At 52.8% G+C, this 27174-nt stretch overlaps 2 protein-coding genes across 2 annotated transcripts; one reads left to right on the top strand and one right to left on the bottom strand.

Moving 5' to 3' along the window:
* IUM83_08592 (Gag-pol fusion protein) lies at nucleotides 1-22633 on the top strand (the record flags this gene model as incomplete). The annotated part of the gene is made up of 2 exons (XM_067932974.1): nucleotides 1-1139; nucleotides 22450-22633. The coding sequence occupies 2 exons, from the start codon at nucleotides 1-3 to the stop codon at nucleotides 22631-22633; spliced, it is 1323 nt and encodes a 440-aa protein (XP_067794139.1).
* A 1378-nt stretch (nucleotides 22634-24011) lies between these two features.
* On the bottom strand, nucleotides 24012-27167 carry IUM83_08591 (ATP-binding Cassette (ABC) Superfamily; the record flags this gene model as incomplete). Its single annotated transcript, XM_067932973.1, has 4 exons — nucleotides 24012-25411; nucleotides 25497-25607; nucleotides 25676-26240; nucleotides 26319-27167. The coding sequence occupies 4 exons, from the start codon at nucleotides 27165-27167 to the stop codon at nucleotides 24012-24014; spliced, it is 2925 nt and encodes a 974-aa protein (XP_067794268.1).
* Nucleotides 27168-27174: the final 7 nt, after the last annotated feature.

Here is a 27174-nt window from a genome sequence, read left to right as displayed (position 1 = left end):
ATGGAGGCGCCTGTAGACTACGTAGAAGGTATTGGGGGCTTCCTACTCGACGTGATTGGCGTGTGGCGGTTTCGATTCAGCAATGTGTTCAAGGAAGATATTGAAGTCGACGCGTGCGTGGTAGCAGGATGTACGAACGAGTTCCTGTTAGGTGTAGACTTTATGCGGTCACGAGGCGCCACAATGGACTTCGAGCATAACGAAGTCAGATATCACGACAATGGGCGAGCCGTGGTTATTCCGTTCCGCACCCACGACAGCAGTGGTAGGGCACAGATAGCTGCAGTGCGTATGGTTGGCAAGACACGACTCCAAGAGCACGCGGTGACCCCGGTAGAGGTATCAGTGGCAGCAACAGGTGGCGAGTGTGGTCTATTCCTACCTACACAGTATACTGGCGTCGTGACGCTAGCGGCCACGGTAACTACAGCACGCAATTGGCGCGCCTGGGTGCCGGCGATCAACAGTGGTGAGCTGCCTGCGAAACCCCCGAACAAGAAGCAACTTGGCACGTGGGTGTCGATGGACTCGGATATGTCCATGCTAGCGATGAGTGGGGAAATGGAGGCGGAACGAGTGGAGCAATGGATCGACGAGCTTGGCGATAGCACTACGCCTTTGAATGACGAAAGTGATGCACATATTGGAGTCGATGAGCCAAATGCACGTGTATTAGTTACTAAACTACTTCGTGTCTACCGCTCATTGACTGCGAATGATAGTGAGTGCCCTCCTGCTACGACCTTGGATGTGGAGCACCACATCGATACTGGAGATTCGGCGCCCATCATGATGAAACGGCGACGCCAAGCACATACAGAAGATGCGATTATTGAAGAGAATGTAACGAAAATGCTACAAGCCGGTGTTATTGAAGAGGGCAATGGTGCTTGGGGCTTCCCAGTAGTTCTAGTCAAGAAGAAGGACGGCGAAGTGCGATTTGGTGTAGACTATCGTGCGTTGAATAGGGTGACGAAGAAGGATGTCTACCCTCTCCCTCGCATTGACGAGACGCTTGAGGCGTTGGGTGATGCCCTACTGTTCACTACGCTCGACTTACGAGCAGGCTACTGGCAAATTCGAGTTGCACCTGACGATCGGGACAAAACCGCTTTTACCACGAAAAAGGGGCTTTATCGGTTCGTACGCATGCCCTTCGGTATAACCAATGCGCCTTCTACTTTTCAACGCATGATGAATGGAGTACTATGGGGGTTAACGTGGGTGGCATGCCTAGTCTACTTGGATGATATTGTAGTGTTCACACGCGGTGGTGTTGAGCGCCACGTAATTGAGTTGGCTAATGTATTGGAACGGTTAGCTCAGGCTGGGCTGACCCTGAAACTCAAGAAGTGCATGTTTGCGACGCGGTCCATGGAGTATTTGGGCCACGAGTTGAGCAGTGATGGCGTGCGGCCATTAGGGCGACTGGTTTCCGCGGTGCGGAACTTCGCACGACCAACAGATACTGTTGAGGCGAAGCGATTTGTACATTTGGCCGGCTACTACGGCCGGTTTGTGGAAGGTTTCGGGGCCATGATGGCGCCTATCACTAGATTGCTCAGGAAAGATGTTGAGTGGATATGGTCAGAGGAGCAAGAGTCGGCGTTTAAACAGATCAAGTTGATTCTTACGGAGAAACCCTTACTAATCCATCCTAATTTTCAGCTGCCGTTCCGAGTAGTCACGGATGCGAGTCAGGCGGGACTTGGTGCCTGTCTGATGCAGGACCATGGTGACGGCTGGAAACCTGTTGCATATGCTAGCAAAGTCAACAGCAGTACGGAAAGTAAGTATGGCATAACGGAGCTTGAGTGCTTCGCGGTGGTTTGGGCGATCAAAATGTTTCGACCGTACCTGTATGGTCGTCGCTTTATCATCGTCACAGATCACGCAGCATTAAAATGGTTAATGACGAGCCCCAACTTAACCGGCAAGCTACGTCGCTGGGCGCTCACGTTACAAGAGTTTGACTTCGCGGTGGAGTACCGCCCAGGCACGACGAACGTGGTGGCGGACGCCTTGACCAGAGCACCGGTAGCTGCGAAAATGATGGCGGCAATCGGACGGCGTCGGCGGGCGAGGCAGCGAGGTGCTGCACGGGCACCAGCTACACCAACTATTGAAGCAGCAGCAGCTTCAACGGTACACACGGCAACGGACGGTATGAGGGTGAGTGTAACGAGGTTACACGTACAAGTGGCTACAAGCCACTTGTAAATTTAACAGATACGATATCTGTTAAAAGTTTTAGATACTTCCTCACCTTGGTGTACGACACACCAATGGATACATTGAAGTGGGTCACCACAATGAGTGGTCCACACCTACCCTAAGATCCTATTGGTAGAAAGCAGCATCTTTCTACCAATCAGAGACATGCATATTAGCGGGGCTCTAACAGCCAGCCGCTGTCAACCCCTTTCATAGATGATAAACAGTTTTAGCAGTTTTAGAAGGAAGGTCAATTACAAACAATACAGTTCTCATTTTACCTAATCTAAGTCACTTGGAATCCTATCTTACTTAACTTACATTTGTGTATTCAAATATAATTAACCTAAGTAATTACCAAGTACTTACGCTTCCTCATACACGTTGCGCAACGTGTAAGCTAAAGCAGTGAGTCAAGTTAGACCCACTACACCAGGGAGTGCGCGAGGGCGCGCACAAGTGAGCCCAACGTGGGCAATGCTGCCGACGTCAGAAGAAAAAGATGTGCTGGCTCCGGGAGCCAACACTCACATTCAAGTGTGTAAGGGATAGTCCCTGACCCGAAGAGGTCAGGTCGACAACGACGCGTCGGCTCCGGGAGCCGACGCACCCTCGGTCATGAGGGGCTCCGCCAATGAATGGCGTCGAGGTGACGAAGGCGTGTCAACTCCGGGAGTTGACACTGCAAACAGTGCGGACGGTTGCAAACGTACCGCACTGACGCAATTACATGCTGTCGTGCAGCCGGGCTGCACGACGAAGCGCTCATACGATCAAGCCGGGCTTGATATCGCGCGCCCGCAGACAGGGACTGCCGGCGAAAGGACACATTACCGTGCAGCCGGGCTGCACGAAGGTATACGGTCAAGCCGGGCTTGATACCGCGCGCCCGCGGACAGGGTCCGCCGGTGAAGAAACTGTCCACGGCCGGGCCTGGACCAGAAGAACAACTGTGCGGAGCCCGGCTCCGCACAACAAAGAACAGCGCAAGCGAGAACGCTGCGCAAGTCTCGGTCCGGGACCGAGACGCATCAAGAAACAGTCTGCTGGGCAGACTGAGGCGGTGACGTTGGATGTCGAGACGCTGAGCGTCTTGACGCGCACCGATGCTGGATTCCAGTATCGTGAGATGGAACTCGCTAATCCTCCGACGACGGCGTCGGAGTTGACTTCGCTTCCAGCTCATGGCTGGAAGCGCTTCACGCACGACTTGCACGATGGACGCATCGAGCAAGTCTGCGTTCTCGAACAGCGAAAGAACGGAGAGCGAGCGAAGAGCTGAGGCAGCTCTTCATGGGAAGTACCACTGAGAGTGAAGACACTCTCAGTGCGAAGACGAAGCGAGCGCTTCGAAGAACAAGGTTGGGACTCGTTAAAGTCGAGTCCCTATTACGAACTGTTGAGGGAGTACGAAGACGTACTCCCGGAAGAGATTCCTGCGGAACTTCCGCAGGATAAGGGGTATTCAGCACGAGATTGATCTCGTGCCGGGCACGAAGTACTGTGCCACGCGGCAGTGGCCACTACCGCGAGAGCAAGTAAAAGCAATCGACGATTTCTTTGAAAGTCGTCGCAAAGCTGGACAAGTGCGGGAATCGAAGTCCCCGCACAGTGCTCCGACGTTCTATGTCAAAAAGCCACAGGGCGGATGGCGCATCGTTCATGCCTACAACAAGCTGAACGATGCGACGGTACGCTACGAACGCCGATACCGCGAAAAGATGTTATCATCGATTCGATGGCCGGGAGCACCGTTTACAGTGCTCTCGACTTGCGAGATGGATTTTATCAAATCCTAATGCGTGAGAGCGATATCCCTCTCACGGCAGTGAGCACGCCAAGCGGCATGCTCTGGGAATGGCTAGTAATGCCACAGGGTCTTAAGAACGCCCCTGCGACTTTGAACAGGTGCGTGACGCACTTGTTACGCTCGGTGCGCGACTTCGCACCGAGCTACTTCGATGACGTGTTCACCCACAGCCGGGCTGTGGACGGGAAGACCGACGTAGAGATGGACAGGGTGCATCTCCGGAAGCTACTTGAGCTTATGCGAAAGCATAAGCTCTACGCGAACCTGAAGAAATGTATCTTCGGGGCGAGCGAGATACCCGTCCTCGGGTGTCTCGTAGGAAAAATGGTGTTCGCCCTGACCACAGAAAAGGTCAGAGTGATTAACGAATGTCCAACGCCTTCAAGTGTCAAGGAACTGAGGCAGTTCCTTGGCTTGGCCATACTTGTGCAAGTACGTGGAGGACTACGCAAGATCCGCCCGCTGTCACAACTTCTTAAGAAGAAGCTGTGTGGAATTGGACACCCGATTGACAAAGGCATTCGATGCAGTCAAGCGGGGCTTGACTGAGGCGCCGATCTTGGCAGTGGCTGACCAAGATCGCCCATTTCACGTAGTGTGTGACGCATCGGATTTCGCGATCGGATGCGCGTTGATGCAGCACGATCACGAGGGCCGTGATCGTGTCGTCTACTACCAATCGCGTCAGCTGAAGCCAGCTGAGCGCAACTATCCGGTGCATGACAAGGAACTCCTTGCCATGAGTACGCACTCGAAAAGTTCCGAGTGTATTTGCTTCGAAGCAGACCATTTGTGGTCTACACCGACCATGCTTCACTGCGCACCGCAGTGAAGTCGCCACACATATCACAAAAAATGGCGAGATGGCTCTTATTCTTTGCGGAATATAACTTCCGGGTCGAATACAAACCCGGAAGGTTGAATGTGGTGGCCGACGCGTTATCACGTCGGCCGGACTATACAGAAACTGCCGACGTCAATGCAATTGACGCCATGCGATCGAGCACACCCACGCCGTCTCTGTTGGGCGACGTCAAAGCCGCGTACGCGCACGACGCGAACACGAAGATCTTGCTGGCCTATGGCACAACACCTTCTGGCAAGGCTCGCCAGAAGCTGCCCAAACATCTGCGTGCGCGTGCACACCGCTTTCGTGTGTACGACGGAATACTACTTTATAATGCAGTCGACGACAACACGGATCGCGTTGTCGTACCGAACGATCATGACCTGCGACTCAGGATCATATATGAATATCATGATGCCCCGACTGCGGGTCATCTCGGACGTGAGAAGACATATGTCCTTCTCACGCGCGACTTCTACTGGCACCACCAGTATAAGTGGGTGCGCAAGTACATCCGTGCTTGCGAGGTATGCCAACGCGTAAAGCCTGCGCCATTCGCGCAGGCTCCGTTAATCACTACCGACTCCGTCGGAGTGTTGAAGTCCATGTTTTGGACTTCATCTTTGGTCTTCCCCCCGGACAGCGGAGGAATACCGATGTTGTGGTCTTCGTAGACTGCTTCAGCAAGATGGTACATCTTGCTGCGGTGCCGGCAGAAGTGACCGCGAGCAGACGGCCCATCTGTTCGTCGACATGGTGTTCAAACACCATGGCATGCCGATCAACATCGTGTCGGACAGAGACCCGCACTTCACAGCGCACCTGTGGCAGAAGTGTTTACACTTCTTAGGAGCCAGCTTTCAATGTCGACTGCGGACCATCCGCAGATGGACGGTCAAACCGAGCGCGTGAATCGCGTGCTCGTCGATATGTTGAAGAGCTACGCTCACTCGTTCCAATACTGGAGCGAGTGCTTATCGATGACAGAGTTTGCCATCAACAACTCAGTGCATGCCTCGACCGGGCATACACCGTTCTACGTGGATGCCATGCGGCATCCACGTCTACCGAGTTTACTCAGGTGATATCCCACTTTAAGTGGGGAGGATCTACGACTGCAATACAGCAGCCGCGAAACCGCTGACACTTGCACAGTGTCAGCTGCAACAATGGACAAACCATGAGTCTGCGCCCTGCGCGAACTCCCTAACAAGACCAACGACCACGGGTCTGCGCAGGGCGCAGACACCGCGAAACCACGCAGAGGCCGGGCCTCTAGCGGAGAACGAGCTGAATGACTTCAGCTCGGATGCAATCAATTTCCTTACCAAAGACAAGCCGTAATCCGGTTTGTCCGGGACGCAATAGCAGCTTCTGTTGATCAGCAGAAGCTGAACGCAACAATGTGGGCAGAGGCAACACAAATGAATTCAAAGTTGGTTCATTGGTTTTGCTAGCTACTCAAAACCTGCCTAAACATGCGGTTGTGGATTTCGGAGCAAGTAAGCTTGCTCCGCGCTATCGGGCCGGTCACTGTGTTGGCACGGCACGGCAACACATACGCTAGACATACCGTCTAGCATGCGCCTCCATCCGACCTTTATGTCGGACGGCTGAAGCCATACCTGCAGCAGGAGCCAAGTGGCTCGCCTGACCGAAGAGACAGAGTCGGCAGGAAACCCTCCTCTCCAGCGCGTAGTCGCGCTGGAGCGGATATTCAGTCGGGCCTACAGCCCGACGGGCATATTCAAGGCGGTCTGGGAGACCGCCACAACCAGAGACACGATGGTACAGAGCGGCAACCTCCGCGCTCTGAAGGTACTCCCACGACCGTCGCGGTCGTGGGCGTCTGAATGAAGGTCAACATGGCGTTGACCATCGGGGCGTGTTTCCACCACCTCCGCCACTGCTGCGAGACGCACGCGGAGAAATTCGCTGGATCGTCCAGCGAATTGTTGATCATAGGAAAACAATCCGAGGTCCGGATTGTTTTCGCATTCGCTGGAGAGGTTTCCCTCCCCAGCACGACACGTGGGAACCACGGAACGTCCTGATGGAAGACGTTCCGGACATGGTGAAGGAATACGAAGCCCACCACGCACTACCAGCAAGAGGGCAGTGCGAGCGCTGTAGTAATCTACAACACCTGACGACTCGCGTGCTGGATAATTAGCACGGAGATCATTGAAGCTTTCAGGTATACATATAGTATACCTGTTGTGGTCGCGGTTGCTAATACGCACCGCCACCTGGACGGACAGTGCGCACGGCGCACGGACACCAGCCTCCACCGCAAAAGCGTTGAGTTGCTAATCCTTGCCTCGCTTCGAGAAGGACTCGAAGTGCTTTGGCGCTTGCTAACCTGAGCACGATAAGCAACAGAAATTCGCTTAGAGATGTCGACGCACAGACACGGTCGACATCGAAGAATCGTACACAGACACTGTGTTGTCTGATCCCGTGGTAGCGGCGCACCTCGCCCTACCGCGCATGTTACTCAGCAACAGAGAGCTTACCCTCTGTTGCAATGGCGGTCTTCACCTTGGTCGTACTCATTGCGGATGAGTACGGAAATCCCCAACACAACCAATTGACAAGCTGTCAATATTAATTGACGTGTCGAGACCGACACGTCTAAGCTTAATGGGGGGATGGTGTAACGGGGTTACACACACAAGTGACGACAGTCACTTGTGCATGACAATTGTCACTTATGGTTTAACAGATAAATATCTGTTAAAGGTTTTAGATACTTCCTCACCTTGGTGTAAGACACACCAATGGATACATTGAAGTGGGCCACCACAATGAGTGGTCCACACCTACCCAAAGATCCTATTGGTAGAAAGCAGCATCTTTCTACCAATTAGAGATGTGCATATTGGCGGCTCTGACACCCAGCCGCTGCCAATCCCTTTCATAGATGATAAACAGTTTTTAGCAGTTTTAGGAGGAATATCAATTTACAAACAATACAGTTCTCATTTTACCTTAAACTAGCTACTTGGTGTTTTATTGGATTTATATTATACTTGTGGACTCAAGTATAATTAATTCAAATTATTAATAAACTCCTACGCTTCCTCGTACACGTAGTGCGATGTGTAAGCTAAAGTAGTGAGCCAAAGTAGGCCCACTACACGCAACACCAGGAACTCGAACGCGCTCCGGTTCGGGAGCGTTCTGCTTGCCGCACCAGCCGCGGCTGAACCGAAATTCGCGCTGCTACATTGGACAATGCCAACCGCCTAGCAACAGATCGCACCTCGTCATTTAAAGTCCGCAAGAAAAGTACTACACGATGAAGTACGCGCTACACTGGTAATTTTCAACAATCAAACGTATTGATCGAGATACACAGTTCTCATTTTACCTAATCTAAGTCACTTGAAATCCTATCTTACTTAACTTATATTTGTGTATTCAAACATAATTAACCTAAGTAAATACTAAGTACTTACGCTTCCTCATACACGTTGCGCAACGTGTAAGCTAAAGTAGTGAGTCAAGTTAGACCCACTACAGCGGTCGTTCACCACCTGGCCTTACTGCTGCACCTTGTTTCTTCTTCGTCACCGCCGTGCCTGCACTCGTCGCACCATGTCGCCGTCGCGGTGCTCGCGCTGGTTCACCGTCGACACAAACTGCTGCACGCGGCTCGTCGTCGGTTTCCAATGGTTCCGCGAACGTCACTCGTTTCCGTCGTCGCCCTTGGTCACCCATCCGTGCTGTCGCCTCGGCCATCCCTGCCCGAGGCGTCGCCGTCGTCGTCGTCAGCGATGTCGGCGTCCGTGAACTCGCCGCCGTACTCGTCCCGCTGGTGCTCGTCTCAATGGTGCCCACCACAATTGTGGTAGTGACTACTACCTTATCGTCGTGTGCAGCTGATACTTCGTCCTCAGCCGCCGTGTTGCCGTCGCAGTTCGTCTCGGGCGCTGGTGTCGTCGCTCCACTCTTACCCGTACTTCGGTCTCGTGGCCGGGTCTCCGTACTCGGCGCTGACCCTCGCGTCACCGTCGTGAGGGCCTCCGGTGTCGATGACGTATGGTCCGTGGCTCGCTCCTCGTTCGCCGTTCTCGTGCTCACCTCGTCATGTGGCGTTCGGTTCGCCGCCGTTTCTTGCTCTCGTCTCTTCTCATCTTCAAGTCGCCGCGTCAGTGATCGCGTCCCTTCATATCAAGTCTTCGTTCGTCGTACTCGCTTCGCCTTGGCGTCGTCCCGTGTCGCTTCCGTGGCTTCTCCCGTTACTGTCGTCGCTACGGTACTGCTGTATCTCGTCCCTGCTGCTCTGAGCCATCCGCCGCGCTGCCTACTACCTCTATGTTGTACCCGGCATCCTCGGGCTGTCGGAAGCCCGGCAGAGCTCGTCCCGCTGGCCTTGCGACCGCATTTCGTCGCGCCGCCGGTTCGTCCTCAGTTGCCACGGCTAGTCCAGCCGCGATTCCCGCGTCGCCTGCAGTGCTCACTGTAGTGGGTCTAACTTGACTCACTACTTTAGCTTACACGTTGCGCAACGTGTATGAGGAAGCGTAAGTACTTAGTATTTACTTAGGTTAATTATGTTTGAATACACAAATATAAGTTAAGTAAGATAGGATTTCAAGTGACTTAGATTAGGTAAAATGAGAACTGTGTATCTCGATCAATACGTTTGATTGTTGAAAATTACCAGTGTAGCGCGTACTTCATCGTGTAGTACTTTTCTTGCGGACTTTAAATGACGAGGTGCGATCTGTTGCTAGGCGGTTGGCATTGTCCAATGTAGCAGCGCGAATTTCGGTTCAGCCGCGGCTGGTGCGGCAAGCAGAACGCTCCCGAACCGGAGCGCGTTCGAGTTCCTGGTGTTGCGTGTAGTGGGCCTACTTTGGCTCACTACTTTAGCTTACACATCGCACTACGTGTACGAGGAAGCGTAGGAGTTTATTAATAATTTGAATTAATTATACTTGAGTCCACAAGTATAATATAAATCCAATAAAACACCAAGTAGCTAGTTTAAGGTAAAATGAGAACTGTATTGTTTGTAAATTGATATTCCTCCTAAAACTGCTAAAAACTGTTTATCATCTATGAAAGGGATTGGCAGCGGCTGGGTGTCAGAGCCGCCAATATGCACATCTCTAATTGGTAGAAAGATGCTGCTTTCTACCAATAGGATCTTTGGGTAGGTGTGGACCACTCATTGTGGTGGCCCACTTCAATGTATCCATTGGTGTGTCTTACACCAAGGTGAGGAAGTATCTAAAACCTTTAACAGATATTTATCTGTTAAACCATAAGTGACAATTGTCATGCACAAGTGACTGTCGTCACTTGTGTGTAACTTACACCATCCCCCATTAAGCTTAGACGTGTCGGTCTCGACACGTCAATTAATATTGACAGCTTGTCAATTGGTTGTGTTGGGGATTTCCGTACTCATCCGCAATGAGTACGACCAAGGTGAAGACCGCCATTGCAACAGAGGGTAAGCTCTCTGTTGCTGAGTAACATGCGCGGTAGGGCGAGGTGCGCCGCTACCACGGGATCAGACAACACAGTGTCTGTGTACGATTCTTCGATGTCGACCGTGTCTGTGCGTCGACATCTCTAAGCGAATTTCTGTTGCTTATCGTGCTCAGGTTAGCAAGCGCCAAAGCACTTCGAGTCCTTCTCGAAGCGAGGCAAGGATTAGCAACTCAACGCTTTTGCGGTGGAGGCTGGTGTCCGTGCGCCGTGCGCACTGTCCGTCCAGGTGGCGGTGCGTATTAGCAACCGCGACCACAACAGGTATACTATATGTATACCTGAAAGCTTCAATGATCTCCGTGCTAATTATCCAGCACGCGAGTCGTCAGGTGTTGTAGATTACTACAGCGCTCGCACTGCCCTCTTGCTGGTAGTGCGTGGTGGGCTTCGTATTCCTTCACCATGTCCGGAACGTCTTCCATCAGGACGTTCCGTGGTTCCCACGTGTCGTGCTGGGGAGGGAAACCTCTCCAGCGAATGCGAAAACAATCCGGACCTCGGATTGTTTTCCTATGATCAACAATTCGCTGGACGATCCAGCGAATTTCTCCGCGTGCGTCTCGCAGCAGTGGCGGAGGTGGTGGAAACACGCCCCGATGGTCAACGCCATGTTGACCTTCATCTCGTGACGCTCCACGACCAAGTGACGGTCGTGGAGTACCTTCAGAGCGCGGAGGTTGCCGCTCTGTACCATCGTGTCCCGGTTGTGGCGGTCTCCCAGACCGCCTTGAACATGCCCGTCGGGCTGTAGGCCCGACTGTATTAACTGCTCCAGCGCGACTACGCGCTGGAGAGGAGGGTTTCCCCTGCCGACTCTGTCTCTTCGGTCAGGCGAGCCACTTGGCTCCTGCTGCAGGTATGGCTTCAGCCGTCCGACATAAAAGGTCGGATGGAGGCGCATGCTAGACGGTATGTCTAGCGTGTATGCGTTGCCGTGCCGTGCCAACACAGTGACCGGCCCGATAAAGCGCGGAGCAAGCTTACTTGCTCCGAAATCCACAACTGCATGTTTAGGCAGGTTTTGAGTAGCTAGCAAAACCAATGAACCAACTTTGAATTCATTTGTGTTGCCTCTGCCCACATTGTCTGCGTTCAGCTTCTGTTGATCAACAGAAGCTGCTATTGCGTCCTGGACAAACCGGATTACGGCTTGTCTTTTGGTAAGGAAATTGATTGCATCCGAGCTGAAGTCATTCAGCTCGTTCTCCGCTAGAGGCCCGGCCTCTGCGTGGTTCTTTGCGGTGTCTGCGCCCTGCGCAGACCCGTGGTCGTTGGTCTTGTTGTTGGGGGAGTCTGCGCAGGGCGCAGACTCATGTGGTTTGTCCATTGTTGCAGCTGACACTGTGCAAGTGTCAGCGGTTTTCTGCGGCTGCTGTATTGCAGTCGTAGATCCTCCCCCACTTAAAGTGGGAGCCATCACTCCGAGTAAACTCGGTAGACGTGGATGCCGCATGGCATCCACGTAGAACGGTGTATGCCCGGTCGAGGCATGCACTGAGTTGTTGATGGCAAACTCTGTCATCGATAAGCACTCGCTCCAGTATTGGAACGAGTGAGCGTAGCTCTTCAACATATCGACGAGCACGCGATTCACGCGCTCGGTTTGACCGTCCATCTGCGGATGGTCCGCAGTCGACATTGAAAGCTGGCTCCCAAGAAGTGTAAACACTTCTTGCCACAGGTGCGCTGTGAAGTGCGGGTCTCTGTCCGACACGATGTTGGACGGCATGCCATGGTGTTTGAACACCATGTCGACGAACAGATGGGCCGTCTGCTTCGCGGTCACTTCTGCCGGCACCGCAGCAAGATGTACCATCTTGCTGAAGCAGTCTACGAAGACCACAACATCGGTATTCCCTCCGCTGTCCGGGGGAAGACCAAAGATGAAGTCCAAAAACATGGACTTCCAACACTCCGACGGAGTCGGTAGTGATTGTAACGGAGCCTGCGCGAATGGCGCAGGCTTTACGCGTTGGCATACCTCGCAAGCACGGATGTACTTGCGCACCCACTTATACTGGTGGTGCCAGTAGAAGTCGCGCGTGAGAAGGACATATGTCTTCTCACGTCCGAGATGACCCGCAGTCGGGGCATCATGATATTCATATATGATCCTGAGTCGCAGGTCATGATCGTTCGGTACGACAACGCGATCCGTGTTGTCGTCGACTGCATTATAAAGTAGTATTCCGTCGTACACACGAAAGCGGTGTGCACGCGCACGCAGATGTTTGGGCAGCTTCTGGCGAGCCTTGCCAGAAGGTGTTGTGCCATAGGCCAGCAAGATCTTCGTGTTCGCGTCGTGCGCGTACGCGGCTTTGACGTCGCCCAACAGAGACGGCGTGGGTGTGCTCGATCGCATGGCGTCAATTGCATTGACGTCGGCAGTTTCTGTATAGTCCGGCCGACGTGATAACGCGTCGGCCACCACATTCAACCTTCCGGGTTTGTATTCGACCCGGAAGTTATATTCCGCAAAGAATAAGAGCCATCTCGCCATTTTTTGTGATATGTGTGGCGACTTCACTGCGGTGCGCAGTGAAGCATGGTCGGTGTAGACCACAAATGGTCTGCTTCGAAGCAAATACACTCGGAACTTTGCGAGTGCGTACTCATGGCAAGGAGTTCCTTGTCATGCACCGGATAGTTGCGCTCAGCTGGCTTCAGCTGACGCGATTGGTAGTAGACGACACGATCACGGCCCTCGTGATCGTGCTGCATCAACGCGCATCCGATCGCGAAATCCGATGCGTCACACACTACGTGAAATGGGCGATCTTGGTCAGCCACTGCCAAGATCGGCGCCTCAGTCAAGCCCCGCTTGACTGCATCGAATGCCTTTTGTCAATCGGGTGTCCAATTCCACACAGCTTCTTTCTTAAGAAGTTGTGACAGCGGGCGGATCTTGCCCGCGTAGTCCTCCACGTACTTGCACAAGTACGTGGCCAAGCCAAGGAACTGCCTCAGTTCCTTGACACTTGAAGGCGTTGGACATTCGTTAATCACTCTGACCTTTTCTGGGTCAGGGCGAACACCATTTTTCCCTACGAGACACCCGAGGACGGGTATCTCGCTCGCCCCGAAGATACATTTCTTCAGGTTCGCGTAGAGCTTATGCTTTCGCATAAGCTCAAGTAGCTTCCGGAGATGCACCCTGTCCATCTCTACGTCGGTCTTCCCGTCCACAGCTCGGCTGTGGATGAACACGTCATCGAAGTAGCTCGGTGCGAAGTCGCGCACCGAGCGCAACAAGTGCGTCACGCACCTGTTGAAAGTCGCAGGGGCGTTCTTAAGCCCCTGCGGCATTACTAGCCATTCCCAGAGCATGCCGCTTGGCGTGTTCACTGCTGTGAGAGGGATATCGCTCTCACGCATTAGGATTTGATAAAATCCATCTCGCAAGTCGAGAGCACTGTAAACGGTGCTCCCGTCCATCGAATCGATGATAACATCTTTTCGCGGTATCGGCGTCTGTGCCGGTACCGTCGCATCGTTCAGCTTGTTGTAGGCATGAACGATGCGCCATCCGCCCTGTGGCTTTTTGACACAGAACGTCGGAGCACTGTGCGGGGACTTCGATTCCCGCACTTGTCCAGCTTTGCGACGACTTTCAAAGAAATCGTCGATTGCTTTTACTTGCTCTCGCGGTAGTGGCCACTGCCGCGTGGCACAGTACTTCGTGCCCGGCACGAGATCAATCTCGTGCTGAATACCCTTATCCTGCGGAAGTTCCGCAGGAATCTCTTCCGGGAGTACGTCTTCGTACTCCCTCAACAGTTCGTAATAGGGACTCGACTTTAACGAGTCCCAACCTTGTTCTTCGAAGCGCTCTCGCTTCGTCTTCGCACTGAGAGTGTCTTCACTCTCAGTGGTACTTCCCATGAAGAGCTGCCTCAGCTCTTCGCTCTCGCTCTCCGTTCTTTCGCTGTCCGAAAGAACGCAGACTTGCTCGATGCGTCCATCGTGCAAGTCGTGCGTGAAGCGCTTCCAGCCATGAGCTGGAAGCGAAGTCAACTCCGACGCCGTCGTCGGAGGATTAGCGAGTTCCATCTCACGATACTGGAATCCAGCATCGGTGCGCGTCAAGACGCTCAGCGTCTCGACATCCAACGTCACCGCCTCAGTCTGCCCAGCAGACTGCTCTTGATGCGTCTCGGTCCCGGACCGAGACTTGCGCAGCGTTCTCCGCTTGCGCCGTCTTCTTGTTGTGCGGAGCCGGGCTCCGCACAGTTGTTCTTCTGGTCCAGGCCCGGCCGTGGACAGTTCTTCACCGGCGGACCCTGTCCGCGGGCGCGCGGTATCAAGCCCGGCTTGACCGCATGTTCCTTCGTGCAGCCCGGCTGCACGGTAATGTGTCCTTTCGCCGGCAGTCCCTGTCTGCGGGCGCGCGATATCAAGCCCGGCTTGATCGCATGGCGCTTCGTCGTGCAGCCCGGCTGCACGACAGCATGCAAATTGCGTCAGTGCGGTACGTTTGCAACCGTCCGCACTGTTTGCAGTGTCAACTCCCGGAGTTGACACGCCTTCGTCACCTCGACGCCATTCATTGGCGGAGCCCCTCGTGACCGAGGGTGCGTCGGCTCCCGGAGCCGACGCGTCGTTGTCGACCTGACCTCTTCGGGTCAGGGACTGTCCCTTACACGCTTGAACGTGGGTGTTGGTTCCCGGAACCAACACATGTTTTTCTTCCGACGTCGGCAGCATTGCCGGCGCGGGTTTCACTTGTGCGCGCCCTCGCGCACTCCTTGGGCACTCCGGGACAGCAGCGTTAAGCACTGTCTCGACTGGTGAACCGCACCCACCTGCTGGTGCGTGCGCTGTGGTAACAGGGCCATCGCTCTCTGTTGCGCTGTCGCGACCGAAGCGCATGAGAGTGCGCTTCTTCCAGTCTATTACCGGATCATGCCGTGCAAGCCACGGCATGCCCATCACCACGTCGAACTTATCGTCTATGTCCAGGACGATAAAGTGTTCGACAAACACTCGTTGTTTGTACGAGAAGCGCACGTTCACGACGCGCTTCTCGGTCTTTACGATGGCACCTGTTGCCAGTCGTACCTCCAGAAGACTTCGAGGTGTATCTACCTCCTCGAAGTCAAGTCGCGGCAGGCTTCGTAGTCGAACAAAGTTGTTCGACGCACCTGAATCTACCAAAGCTCCAAGAGAGTCACTCGCTCTCTTCGAGTAAACCTTCAAGATGACTAGGTTCGGCCTGTCATCTTGTTTCTTGCAGTGAGATCTGGTCTCACTGGGGACTGCAGTCCTCCGTGTCGCGTGCCCGATGTCGGCACGCGTGACGGCATTACCAGTAGGGCGCCCCGCGCCTACTGGATGTTCGCGTTTTTTGTTGGTCCGCGGCGATGCCTAGCATCGCCACGACGGCCACCTCCAGGGGGCATGGGAGCTGTGCACTCCCGTGCAAAGTGACCGATCCTTCCGCAACGGAAGCATCGCACGTTACCTCCCTGCTGCTGGTAACCAGCAGTTTTTGCGTTCGAGAGGTCCATTGGCTCCGGACCTCCCATCCTCACTACCGGGCGCGGTTGCGGCCTCGGTACGTTTACATGGTGTTTAGCCTGTCGCAGGCTAAGCTCTTCTTGCATGGCAAGGGTGATTGCAGCTTCGAGAGTACTCGGGTACTCTCGGAAGAGATAGGTCTTCACGGGCCCATCTCTAAGTCCTTTCATGAACGTGATGACCTTGGCCGCCTCGTCAATCGGGTTAGTCACGATATTTGATACCAAATATCGTGCGCGCTGCGCGTAAGCATGGACGTCATGCTTACCCTGCTGAAGGTCGAGGAGCTCCGCCCTCGACCGGAACTCGTTTTGCGGGGGCTCAAACGCTTGTCTGAGCTCCTCTTTGAATACTTCGTACGTGCTGAAGCACGTAGGATCGGAGAGTCGGCGCCCGTACACCCAACTCCTTGCGCGTCCGCCAAGGCAGGACATGGCGAACGCGACCTTTGACAGCGGGTCGACGATGCGTCGAGCCGCTATGGCTGTGTCGAGCTCGACAAGCCATCGGAGGAGAGGCTCGCCCTCTCTTCCCACGTAATTACTTACGCTCAACTTTAATGGTTGAGCACGCGGTGTCGTCCCTGACGACGCCGTCACTGAGGAAGCAGCATCACGCTGCTCCTTCATGATGAACCCCAGAGCAACACCATGTTGCTCCGTCGGCGATAGCGTACGCAGCATCGTAGCTATCGCCGCTTCTCCAATGGCTGTTGACAGTCGTTGAAGGGCTTCCCACTCTGGGTCAGACAAGTGGGGGCAGTCAGCGCGTGCAACATGCGTTGCAGGCGTGTTGGAGCTCTCCATGGTCACTTCCGTGCTCATGTGGTTCTCGGTTCCGCGTTCGTACACCTCGTACGAACGTCAAGCAGTCGGTCGTTGGACAGACTACAAAGTGATACCAGGCGTAATGGGCCTACTTTGGCTCACTACTTTAGCTTACACGTTGCGCTACGTGTACGAGGAAGCGTAGGTATTAGTAATAACTTCAGTTAATCATACTTGAGTACACAAGTATAGTATAAATCAAATAAAGATTCCAAGTAGCTTAGTTAAGGTAAAACGAGAACCGTATTGTTTGTAAATTGATCTTCCTCCTGAATCTGCTAAAACTGTTTATCATCTATAAAAGGGGTTGACGGCTGGCTGGCAGAGCCCCGCCAATACGCACGTCTCTAATTGGTAGAAAGATGTTGCTTTCTACCAATAGGAACTTTGGGTATGTGTGGACCACTCATTGTGGTGGCTCACTTCAATGTATCCATTTGTGTGACTTACACCAAGGTGAGGAAGTATCTAAAACTTTTAACAGATATTTTATCTGTTAAAAATCACAAGTGAGTTGTAGCCACTTGTGCGTGTAACCCCGTTACAATCACGATTTATCCATCAGTGTAAGGCGAAGTCATGAGGGCTTAGTAGACGCTGACTTTTTGACTCGGTTATTGCGATTCGGGTCGTGGACACAGGGGCGGCCATGCACAGCGCGAAACACTCCTGAGCAAGTATCGCGATCTGCCCGTCGATAGACTAATGTACGCGCTTCTTCTCACAGGTGGTGGGTTTCCGTTAGCGCCCACACCGTGATCACGCGTGATACAGCTGTGTATCGATTACCTTGTAGAAGATACGGAACGAGTACTGAGCTACGTTCTGCAATAAGATTTGTGGAAGCTGCCGCAGCCTGCCACCACGGCCTCAGTGCCATATATATTGTGTACAAGTCGCCGCTGCACCCGCGCAGCCAATTTTTGCACTTCGCGTGAGCTCCCTCGACAAACGTGGTGTCACGAATTCCGAAATGCTGGTAGCGGTCAGTCCAGACACGGACGATTGTTTTCTTGTACTTCCACCAGTGCTTGTCGAGCTAATCAGAGAGCTCGCGGCTCATCTTTTTAATTTTGCCCGTTTCTCATCAAACGCATCTTCGGTACCGGCATCTGCGGTACTGTAGAAAGCCTCCAAGGAGCAATCAGTTTGCCATGTATTTTCGAACTTGGATTGTCCTGGGGCCGTGTTTTCAATAGCAACTTGCACTGGAATTTGACCCGTCTTACTGATCATAGTTTTGTTCATATGCCACCTGCAGATCAAGGCTGCTCCCTCGGAAGCTGAATGTCCTATCTCTGTGAAATGGCCCTCCTAGCAAATCTCAGGAAGTGGCCCTCCTTAGTGTCACCCTAGCCCACCCACTGAATCAGATAGTAGACGGTGGGTTAACACGCTTGTGTTATCCCACCGCTTTGCACAGATTCTTTCCACCACCACGGCGAGCACGGTAGTCGCTAGCGAAGAGTCCAATGCGGTGGATTCGCCTTGATGGCGTTGTTCGAGGAGGCCACCACCAAGTTTGCGGCCTTGGTTAGTATTTTCGCGAACGGACAACTCTCGGTTTGGACGGAGCTGCCAAAACGAGCCGTCTAGACGGCAGTTGAAGTTCCTGGTGCGACGCTGTCGCGGGTATAATGGAGGCATCGGGCAAATTGACGAATGGTACAGCATGCTCACTTGGTGAATGGCCCGTTACATTGCTATAGCGGTCCGTTATTACGATGCCGGCGCAACCATACACGTTGATGAAGAATGGGCGTTCCAGCTCAGTGGCAGGCGTCTCGACATCAAAAAATTGCATCCCATTCAGCTTTTGCATTTTGCATTAAGGGCCTTACCTGAATAGTTGGATTTGACGCTGGTTTGCTTGAAAAAAAACTGAAAACCGCACTGTAGTGCACGGTAAGTTTTTCACTACCCGTATACCACCCGGACCAGAAATTTCACCCGGACAAATTTTGGGCATGTTGGGGCGATGTTTTTAATGACCGGAGGCGTACCCGGACGGTATACATATATCAAGTACAACACGGATATTATCTTCATTATCGCAAAACTATTTTTGTAAAGATATTCTTGCCCATGACACAGTCTCGTGGCGTCGCCTGACCGCACCACCAACACGGCACAACTCACACACCAATTTCCTTCATCCTCCCAAAGCACACGATTCCCCTCGCTTTCGTAGTAAGCCCAGGCGGCCTCAAGCCACCCTTTAATGTTAATGATGAATCGGAAGAGCACTCGCAGGCAGTCCAGGACGAAGCGCACCGTGCGCCTCAAGGCTGTAGACGACGTGCATGAGATTAATGTCCCACTTGAGTTTATGCTGCTTCCAGATCGTGCAAGTAGCCTCAGCGTTACCGGTGACAGCGCAATGAGATCTCATATCGTCCAAACCCCATTCCTTGAGCACTAAAACCTATGGGGTCCGCAACGACCAAGAATTGCAAAGGCTTTAGGTACTGCTGGTCGTAGTCCTCATCAAGAACATTGTCTATCTCAGCAGTACTTCCACGTCTACTAAGTGTAAAGCTACGCTCAAGATAAGTCTAAGTGCTGAATGACATATACAGTCTGTGCACAGTTGCCGTCGAGGTCTGCTTGTTAATGGCCATTTGACCGACGAAACCGACGCGATGAAATGAACCACCGACCGGCTAGCCACAGAGCTATCCGCTGTACCGGAGAGTGAAATCTAGGAGAAAATGTGAGCTGCTTTTTATGGCGGAAAACGATAAGCTGGTAATGGATTAACATAGGAGTAGTCACGTGTTCGTCGTGTCCGGCGCCAATATTATGGCGCTCGATGATCCAGCCTGCGACCAATTCACGCCGGTGTACTTCGTGTTGTAGGCATCTCAGACAGAGGGAATATATGACGATGTACTACACACTGTTAAAAGGCTGAATGCTGCGTGTGATTTTGAGTTTATTCTCACCCGTCTGTACAAACTTCGTTCCCGAAAACCAAAGCGGTGGAATGTTTTTGTTGAGTAGGTTTTGGGCCTACTCAAACAAAAACATCCTGGATCGAGCGGTATTTCATCAGTGAGTGGAAGGTGTTTGGCCTATCAAACACACTAGTGGCACGCACAATCCCATATAGCAGTCCAACAGGGAGACGAACGCGCCATTCAAGAAGCCTCACCCCAAACTACGACAATTTGTTTCAACAATTGCGAAGATATTCACCGCACATGCGCAGTGTCAAGCCAATATCACACGCGGTCTCCGCATAAAGAAGACGCGTCCTCCCCGTATTAATCTACCGGCTGCCCCCGACTTGATATTGTTGAAGTCCCTCCTGATTCGGAAGACGCGATGAAGACGCCTTACATTCTGACAACTCTATTGAATCTTAACGCTGTGGCGGAGATTACCTCTCTTCTGAAGATGAAGATCCCCCAGAAAACGCGCGGACTGCTGAAGACGTGCATAAGGAAATTGACGATCTCGCGAATACGGACGACTTTTCCCTTCATCAGGAGGGTGATGCCGATTCCGACGACGATAGCGACGTGGAAGAGTGGTCATTATAGTAGGTAATACACACGTAAACACGTAGCGCGGCATGAATACCATAATACATCAAAACTTGCATTAAACTTGCTAATACAACTTGCTCATGACAAGTTTTCTCCGTTACCCGGGTGTTTGAACTTTTACCCGGAAAAATCGTCCGGGTAAAATCTCCGGTCAGGGTGGTATACGGGTAGTGAAAAATCCTGCCTAGTGCAAACCTTGCAAGCGGAACTAGCTGCTTTTTGTGACAGAAATTCAGTGTCTGCAATGTTGCGGCGCTGATTGTACGCAACACCATACTTGGAGCTGGTAGGATCCGAGGTTTCGTCCCTTAGTAGAAGCCCCCACGCTACAGCAGTGTCGATATCGAACGCATCCAGGGCGAAGCGAGCGTTGCCAAACGTTGACTGTGTTTCGTACCAGAGTCTGCCATTTTGGCATAGAAGCAAAGCGGTCGCGAGTTGTCGTAAGTAAGTGTTGCCATTTCTATCGGTCCATGCGTATTTTGTATCTGCGTTTAAATATAAAGGAAGCGCTCGCAAATGGATTTCTATTTTGGTTCGTAGTTCAGTACGCATCAAGACATGGATCGCACTTTGTGAACTTCTACTGGTTTGGGGGCAGTCGTAATCACCTGGGAATCAAAACAGTAGTTTTCTACTGTATTATGGAAATTCCTCCAAAAATAGGGGGTAAGTCCATCTGGCAGTTCAAAAATAGGGGGGTGAGTCCACCGAAAATTGGGGGGGGGGGGGGGGTAAGTGGATGGCCTTCTCAAAATCTGGGGGGGGCACCGGCCCCGCCCAGCTGTATGAAGATCCGCCCCTGCTTTTAGTCACGGTTTGTACTAATTGTTGTATGTCGCGATCAAAGTAGGATGTCCTAACCCACCTCATTTAATAAGGAGAGACCACGGGAAACAAAATGTTACTTATCAACCATTTAGGCCGTGCTCGACTTGTGCAGATAATAACTGGATTGGGGCGTAACCAGCTGCTTCAGCTGCAAAATAGCAATTTTACCATAAACGTGGAAGTCGAACACAAATATGCGCAAAGAGCTGCTTTATCCCTAAATGACTGGTTCCGAAAAACAGGGTAGGGCTGTTTTTCAAAGCAGTCGTTTCAATGTCCTGCCAGTAGCGACCACATGATGAGATGTGGTCCACATCTCATCTTGCACTGGGAAACAAGCATTGCGGCATCAGAAATGAAGAGAGGCGCTCTTGGACCCTGAGGAGAACCAATTTCTTCAGTACTAAGTTATTAGCGCGCGCAACAACGCGTCGTTAAGAACCGACAGCGCCACCCTGACTTCTCTGCATCAAGGCAGCGATAGCCTGTACCAGCCACAAGGCGTCGTCGTCACCACCGTCTATTGCGGTTATGCAAAATGGTACTCCCTAGAGGACTTATACCTCTCTTTAATAAAACAGGTTAGTATTTATTATGAGGCGACAGGATTTGCGGTTGCTGGTTTTGTATTTCCATTCAACCAGTCCGTTCAACACAACCGGTAATTGCTGCATTTGACGTTTTGAAGTCGAACACGCGCTTAGAGTTTTCGAGATAGTCGCGGTTAAAGTTGACCAATCAAAATTCGTACATAACCGGACATCAAAAATTAAAAGCTAAAGACACTCGTAGAAATTGTAAAAAAAACTCTACTTCGATTGCTTTTTACACGAGCTTTCCGACAATATACAATAAGATAAAATTGTAAGATATTGGTGTCACACGCCCGAAATAAAATCCAAGAATTCGGGGGTCAGGAAATGGACATATTTTTTTTCGTCTGATGTAGCTCCACGAGTTCTCAACACTTACTAACGATCAGTAGCTTTAAAAAAGCACCAGACCATACTCTTTCGATTTGTGCGGTCAAATCGCGATTCGTAGTTAGGTTCACAAGAAACGTTTTGTTTGCCGTAGTCTCTAATTTAGAAGACTATATTTGCACCAAATGTACTAACAGATTAGAAAAGGTACCAGGTACTGTAGGTTTCAACTTTTTTGCCGCCTGGTTTAGCTACGCATCGTGGAACGGCTCGATTTTCTAAAATGAGCCTTTAGACGGTTACTCTATCTTGGAGCACTGACCAGGTGCTGGCAGCCACAGCAGAGAAGCCAAGCGACGAGATCTAAGGGTAACTACGAGGACCGCCGTCGCGATGCGAGCAACGTACTGCTTGATGCGAGTTCCCCGCCCGAGAACGCCCCGCAGGCCGTGGGTAGTGTCCCCATTCGAGCTTATCTCGACAGCGTCTTCAACGTCCGGCATGAAGACATGCACTACTACATGTTCATCAACATCATGATGATCCTGACGCTGCGCTTCCTCGCCCTTCTAGCGCTGCGCTTCATCAACCACCAAAAGAAATAGGAGGATAGCTCCTACGCACGCACAGTGCTCGTACAATTTCGTGTAAGTTCATCCAATGCAAGTTTCCACCGTGATACACTCCTCAACGTTCTCATTTCTGCAATGCCTGGTCCACCAGCATATTTTCCATCATTTCATTGCTCGTCAAAATGTTGGCGGACGTGGCGCTCATCATGCACTTGGTCAGCGCAATTGTCTTGGCGGCGCAATGGCTGGGTCTTCGTCGAGAGAAGGCGGCACTGCTCCATTTGTGCCCAAGCAAGTAATTATAATTATAATATATGTTTTAACATGTTAACACATATTTCTTCACTGAAAATATAAATTAAATAATTGTATTCGAATATTGAACTAACAATCAATTGGATTTAACTCCTGGTGTAGCGAGCTACTTGTGACGCCACGATACTATTCGAATAGGAACTTGTATTAGCTCTGGATGTAGCAGGATGAGGCAACCAATCTTGCAATGGTAGCGCAGGTAGCTGAACGTGTAGGTGCAATTGAAGGGGTTACTGATCAAGCATTGTTAGCGGTCATGACGCCAGTGGCAATAACTCTCCGTTTGATTCAACACCAACCTGCAAAATCTAAATGAAGCAAAAAAGAAAGTGCTGTAAATGCCTCATTCTTTGGGATGCCGTTATCATCTCTCATAGGTGAGGACGAGCAAGGGCCAGGAATAGGCGGCACATGTTGGACATCGCTAGTGCTGGCGCCACTGCAGTGGCGACGATAACGACCTGCAACGACTACAGCGACCGCACCAGCTACCAAAGACGAAACTACTCATGCATACAAGGCTAGTCCAGCATTTCTAGCAACATCCAAACTAATTAATTCCGAAATATACTTGGTGTGAGGCACCACTACAAGGAGAAACCTTGTTCAGCGCAAATACGTGCCAAAATACGATGTGACCACTTGAGTTCGGTTGTAGTCTTGACGTGCAAGCTCTTGTTGTGATAAATTTTCCGTTTGAGGAACCCTCTACCTATTGGCGATGGCTCCGTGGCCAACATCATTGAACGCGTTCAGCAGGACGGACGTGTCGACAAACGGTCGACGGAATTCTCGTGCATGGACCTGACCACGCTTCTGGCAGACCAGTCCATCGTAACCACCACCTGAAGTCGCTTGTACGCAGTATCCATGGTCTGCAGGTCGTTCGGAGACTCTAGCGGGGTCTTAATCGTGCGTGTCGAGGAGGAGCCGACCACTTGATGGAGGCGGCTGGGTGGCTATCCTACAGCGCGCCTAGAGTATGCACACAATAGCATAACAGAACAGCCTCATTGTAGCTAGTACAACACCCGATGTGGTAGCCCCTCGCAAAACTCCGTCATGTCCAATGTCATTCCTGTTCGCAACGACTGGATTACTTGTGCGTACTCGTCGTCTGGGCAGTTCCCGAAGAGCAGCGCGGTGAAGAGCATGAAGGAGTAGCGCTGTGGAGCGATGTCGAAGATCCACTGGTAGCCGTGCGGGATGGTGCTGGCCGGCGGGTTGAGCCCATGAAGAGCACGAAGACGGAGTTGCAGAGCACGCCCAAGAGCGCGGCGACCTCCACGCTCGGCATGGCGAACGACAGCAGCTGACCCAAGTAGATCTGGCACAGCACGTGCAGCGTCAAGTTGATCCAGTAGAACGCCAGGTCTCCCAAGTCCGTGAAGCCCGCGAGCGGCAGGCACACGAGCGTGAACAGCAGGCTCGACACGAGCACGTACGGGATCTCGATCAGCGTGAAGCCCAGGAAGTACCAGAACGAGTTGTACGTCTGCGCAGCTCGCTCGCGGTAGAACGGGGCTCTCTTCTCGGACGCGACCGGTATCGCGCTGTTCAGGGACACGATGCCCAAGAACGCCGTGGTGCAGAAGATGAGGCCGAGGCCGCTGTTCACCTCCTGGTAGGACTTGTCGTCTGCACCTACGAACACGAGGCCGAAGAGCAGACCCATGGCCGTGTACACCACGATGCGCGTCCAGTTGTAGGTCGGCACGCGCCAGTACATGCGGAAGAAGCGCTGCGTGACCATGTAGGCCTGCGTCAGGTTGCTGGCTGCGCGCTTGTTGGCGAAGGACAGCTCGTCCTGGCCGGGAACAGGCACCGTCACGCCTTCCTTGCTTAAGTTCTCGTCCATGATGGCCCTGAGGCTGCTGGTATTGAACACCTGCGCGAAGTCAACGTTTGAGCTGGCCGAGTTGTAGACACCAGCACCGATCACCTCCAGCATCCACGTCGCTGGGTTGTAGCCGACTGGAATCTTGGGGACTTGCGGAATGCTCTCGAAGTAGGCGACGAGGTCGTGGCAGCGGTCTCCGACGTCGCCGAAGAACACCGTCTCGCCGCCTTTCTTGAGCAGCAGGAGGCTGTCGAAGAGCATGAAGACCTCGGTGGACGGCTGGTGGATCGTGCACAGTATGGTCCGACCGGTGTTCGCCACCTTGCGCACACCGTCCATGATGACCTTGGCAGCTCGAGCGTCCAGACCATTGGTAGATTCATCCAGGAACAGCACGCTGGGCTGCGCAGCCAGCTCCACTCCAATGGTCAAGCGCTTGACGTGCTCCACTGAAACACCGCGCACACAACGGTCGGCGATGGAGTCCAATTCCAACAATTCAAGACACTCCACCACCGAGTCGTACTTCTTTTCGTACGACACGTCGCTGCCTTGATGGAGGAATGCACTGAACGTCAGCGCCTCGCGAATCGTGGCCAAGTCGGCATGGTTGTCCATCTGCTCGCAGTACCCCGTGCATCGGCGGATGGCCAGGTCTGAGGAAGCCATTCAGCAAGATCCTGCCACGAGCCTTGCCTCCAGTCTTGCGGCCAGCGATCACGTCCATCAAGGTGGTCTTACCAGCTCCTGTGGCGCCCATGAGAGCCATCATTTTGCCAGGAAGCGCGAAACCGGAGACGCCCTTGAGCAGGTCGACGGACTCGCTCTTGTTTCTTGGGTGTACCACAAGTCCTGGAACGCGACGGTGACCGGCACGAAATTTTTCGTGCGATTCGAGACTGGAACAATGAGTTCGTCACCAGTGCGTGCCAATTTCGCTTCCTTAAGGTTTTTGGGTGTGCCCAGCTCGACGTATTCGGTGGTGGTGGTTTTCTTGGGAGCTGTGAGGTTGGTGGGCGTCTCGATGCGCTTGTGCTCCAGTGCTCGATACGCCAGGAACACGAACAGGAAGTACGTGACGAGGTTGAAAGTGACGCCGTACGTGATCCACGACCGCTCCGCCTGGATGTCGTAGAAGTTCAGGTAGTACTCACCCATGTTCATGCCGTACTCGGTGCAGTAGTTGGTGCCGCCTTCAGTCACGACGCACCGATGGAACTCTTCGTGGCGATACTGACTCGCTGCGAGACTGCGAAGCCCCCATGAGATGAGGTCGACCCAGTAGACCCAGATGAACCAGTCCGGGAGCTGCGTCCGAGTCACCACGTAGCCGGAGAAGAGCACTGAAATCAACGGCGACACCATCGCCAATGGCTTGGCCACGTGCACGTCAACGGTGACGCAGGAGATGTAGAAGAAGAACGCGGAGAAGGCCAACTTGGTCAGGAACAACAGCACCTCGAACAAAACGTACGCCCCCGCAGTCTGGACGAAACCACCCATCTAGTACACGAATGTTCCGAAGACGATACTCTCCACCAATGTGATTGGGATCTGGCTCACGCTCATGGAGACCACGTAGCTCGCTGTGCGGTAGAAATTGGCGCGTCGCTGCTTGTAGAACACGTCTCGATCTGCGAAGTACACATGCAAAATGGGTGTCTGTACCAGAGCGAGGTACATGATCGAGTAAAAGATGATGCCCATGACGGCCTGGACGTCTTCAAAGTTGAACTGGTAGTAGACGCTGGAGTAGAGCAGACCCATCAGGATCAGCAACACCGCCTTACCACGTAGGAAGGCTCGGTAGCGGACTGTCACCATGAGCTGGCGACGCATGAGCGTCAAGGTGCCTTCCCAGAAAGACTGATGGAACTCCGGGGCTGAAGCCACGTGTAACTTGGTGTCTTCGAGTCGTGTCGGGTGGGAAGGAGCGTGAAGTTCTGAGAGCATGACAGCGTACATCTCGGAGCTAGTGCAGATCCCGGCGAACTCGCTCGGCTCTCGCGGATGTTCCTTTCCTCGCAGGTCGCTTTCGTATCGACTCTGGGCATCTGTGGTGAGGTCTACCAAAAAGTCAGCGACGTCGCGATGCGACGGACAGACGAAGCCCAATCCTTTGAAGTAGTCTACGACACGCTCCTGGGGGCCATGGTAGAGCACCTCGCCGTCGTTGAGCAGGAGGACGTCGTCGAAGAGCGCGAAGACCTCGGGGGAAGGCTGCAACAGCGAGATGACCACCGTCTTGTGGAGGTTCTTGGCGATGCTGCGCTGCGTGCTGATGATGTCGAGGGTGGCGGCGCTATCCAGGCCCGTGCTGATCTCGTCAATCAAGCACACGAGTTTGTTCCTAAACTCCATCTCGCCCGTGGTCGCGCGCTTCTTCTCGCCGCCAGAAATGCCTCGCAGCATGTTGTCG

The sequence above is a fragment of the Phytophthora cinnamomi genome (genome assembly GCF_018691715.1).
Source record: "Phytophthora cinnamomi strain GKB4 chromosome Unknown Contig26, whole genome shotgun sequence".
Lineage (NCBI taxonomy): Eukaryota > Oomycota > Peronosporomycetes > Peronosporales > Peronosporaceae > Phytophthora > Phytophthora cinnamomi.
Note: the sequence above shows the minus strand (reverse complement) of the source record. Positions and strands in the feature narration are given on the sequence as shown.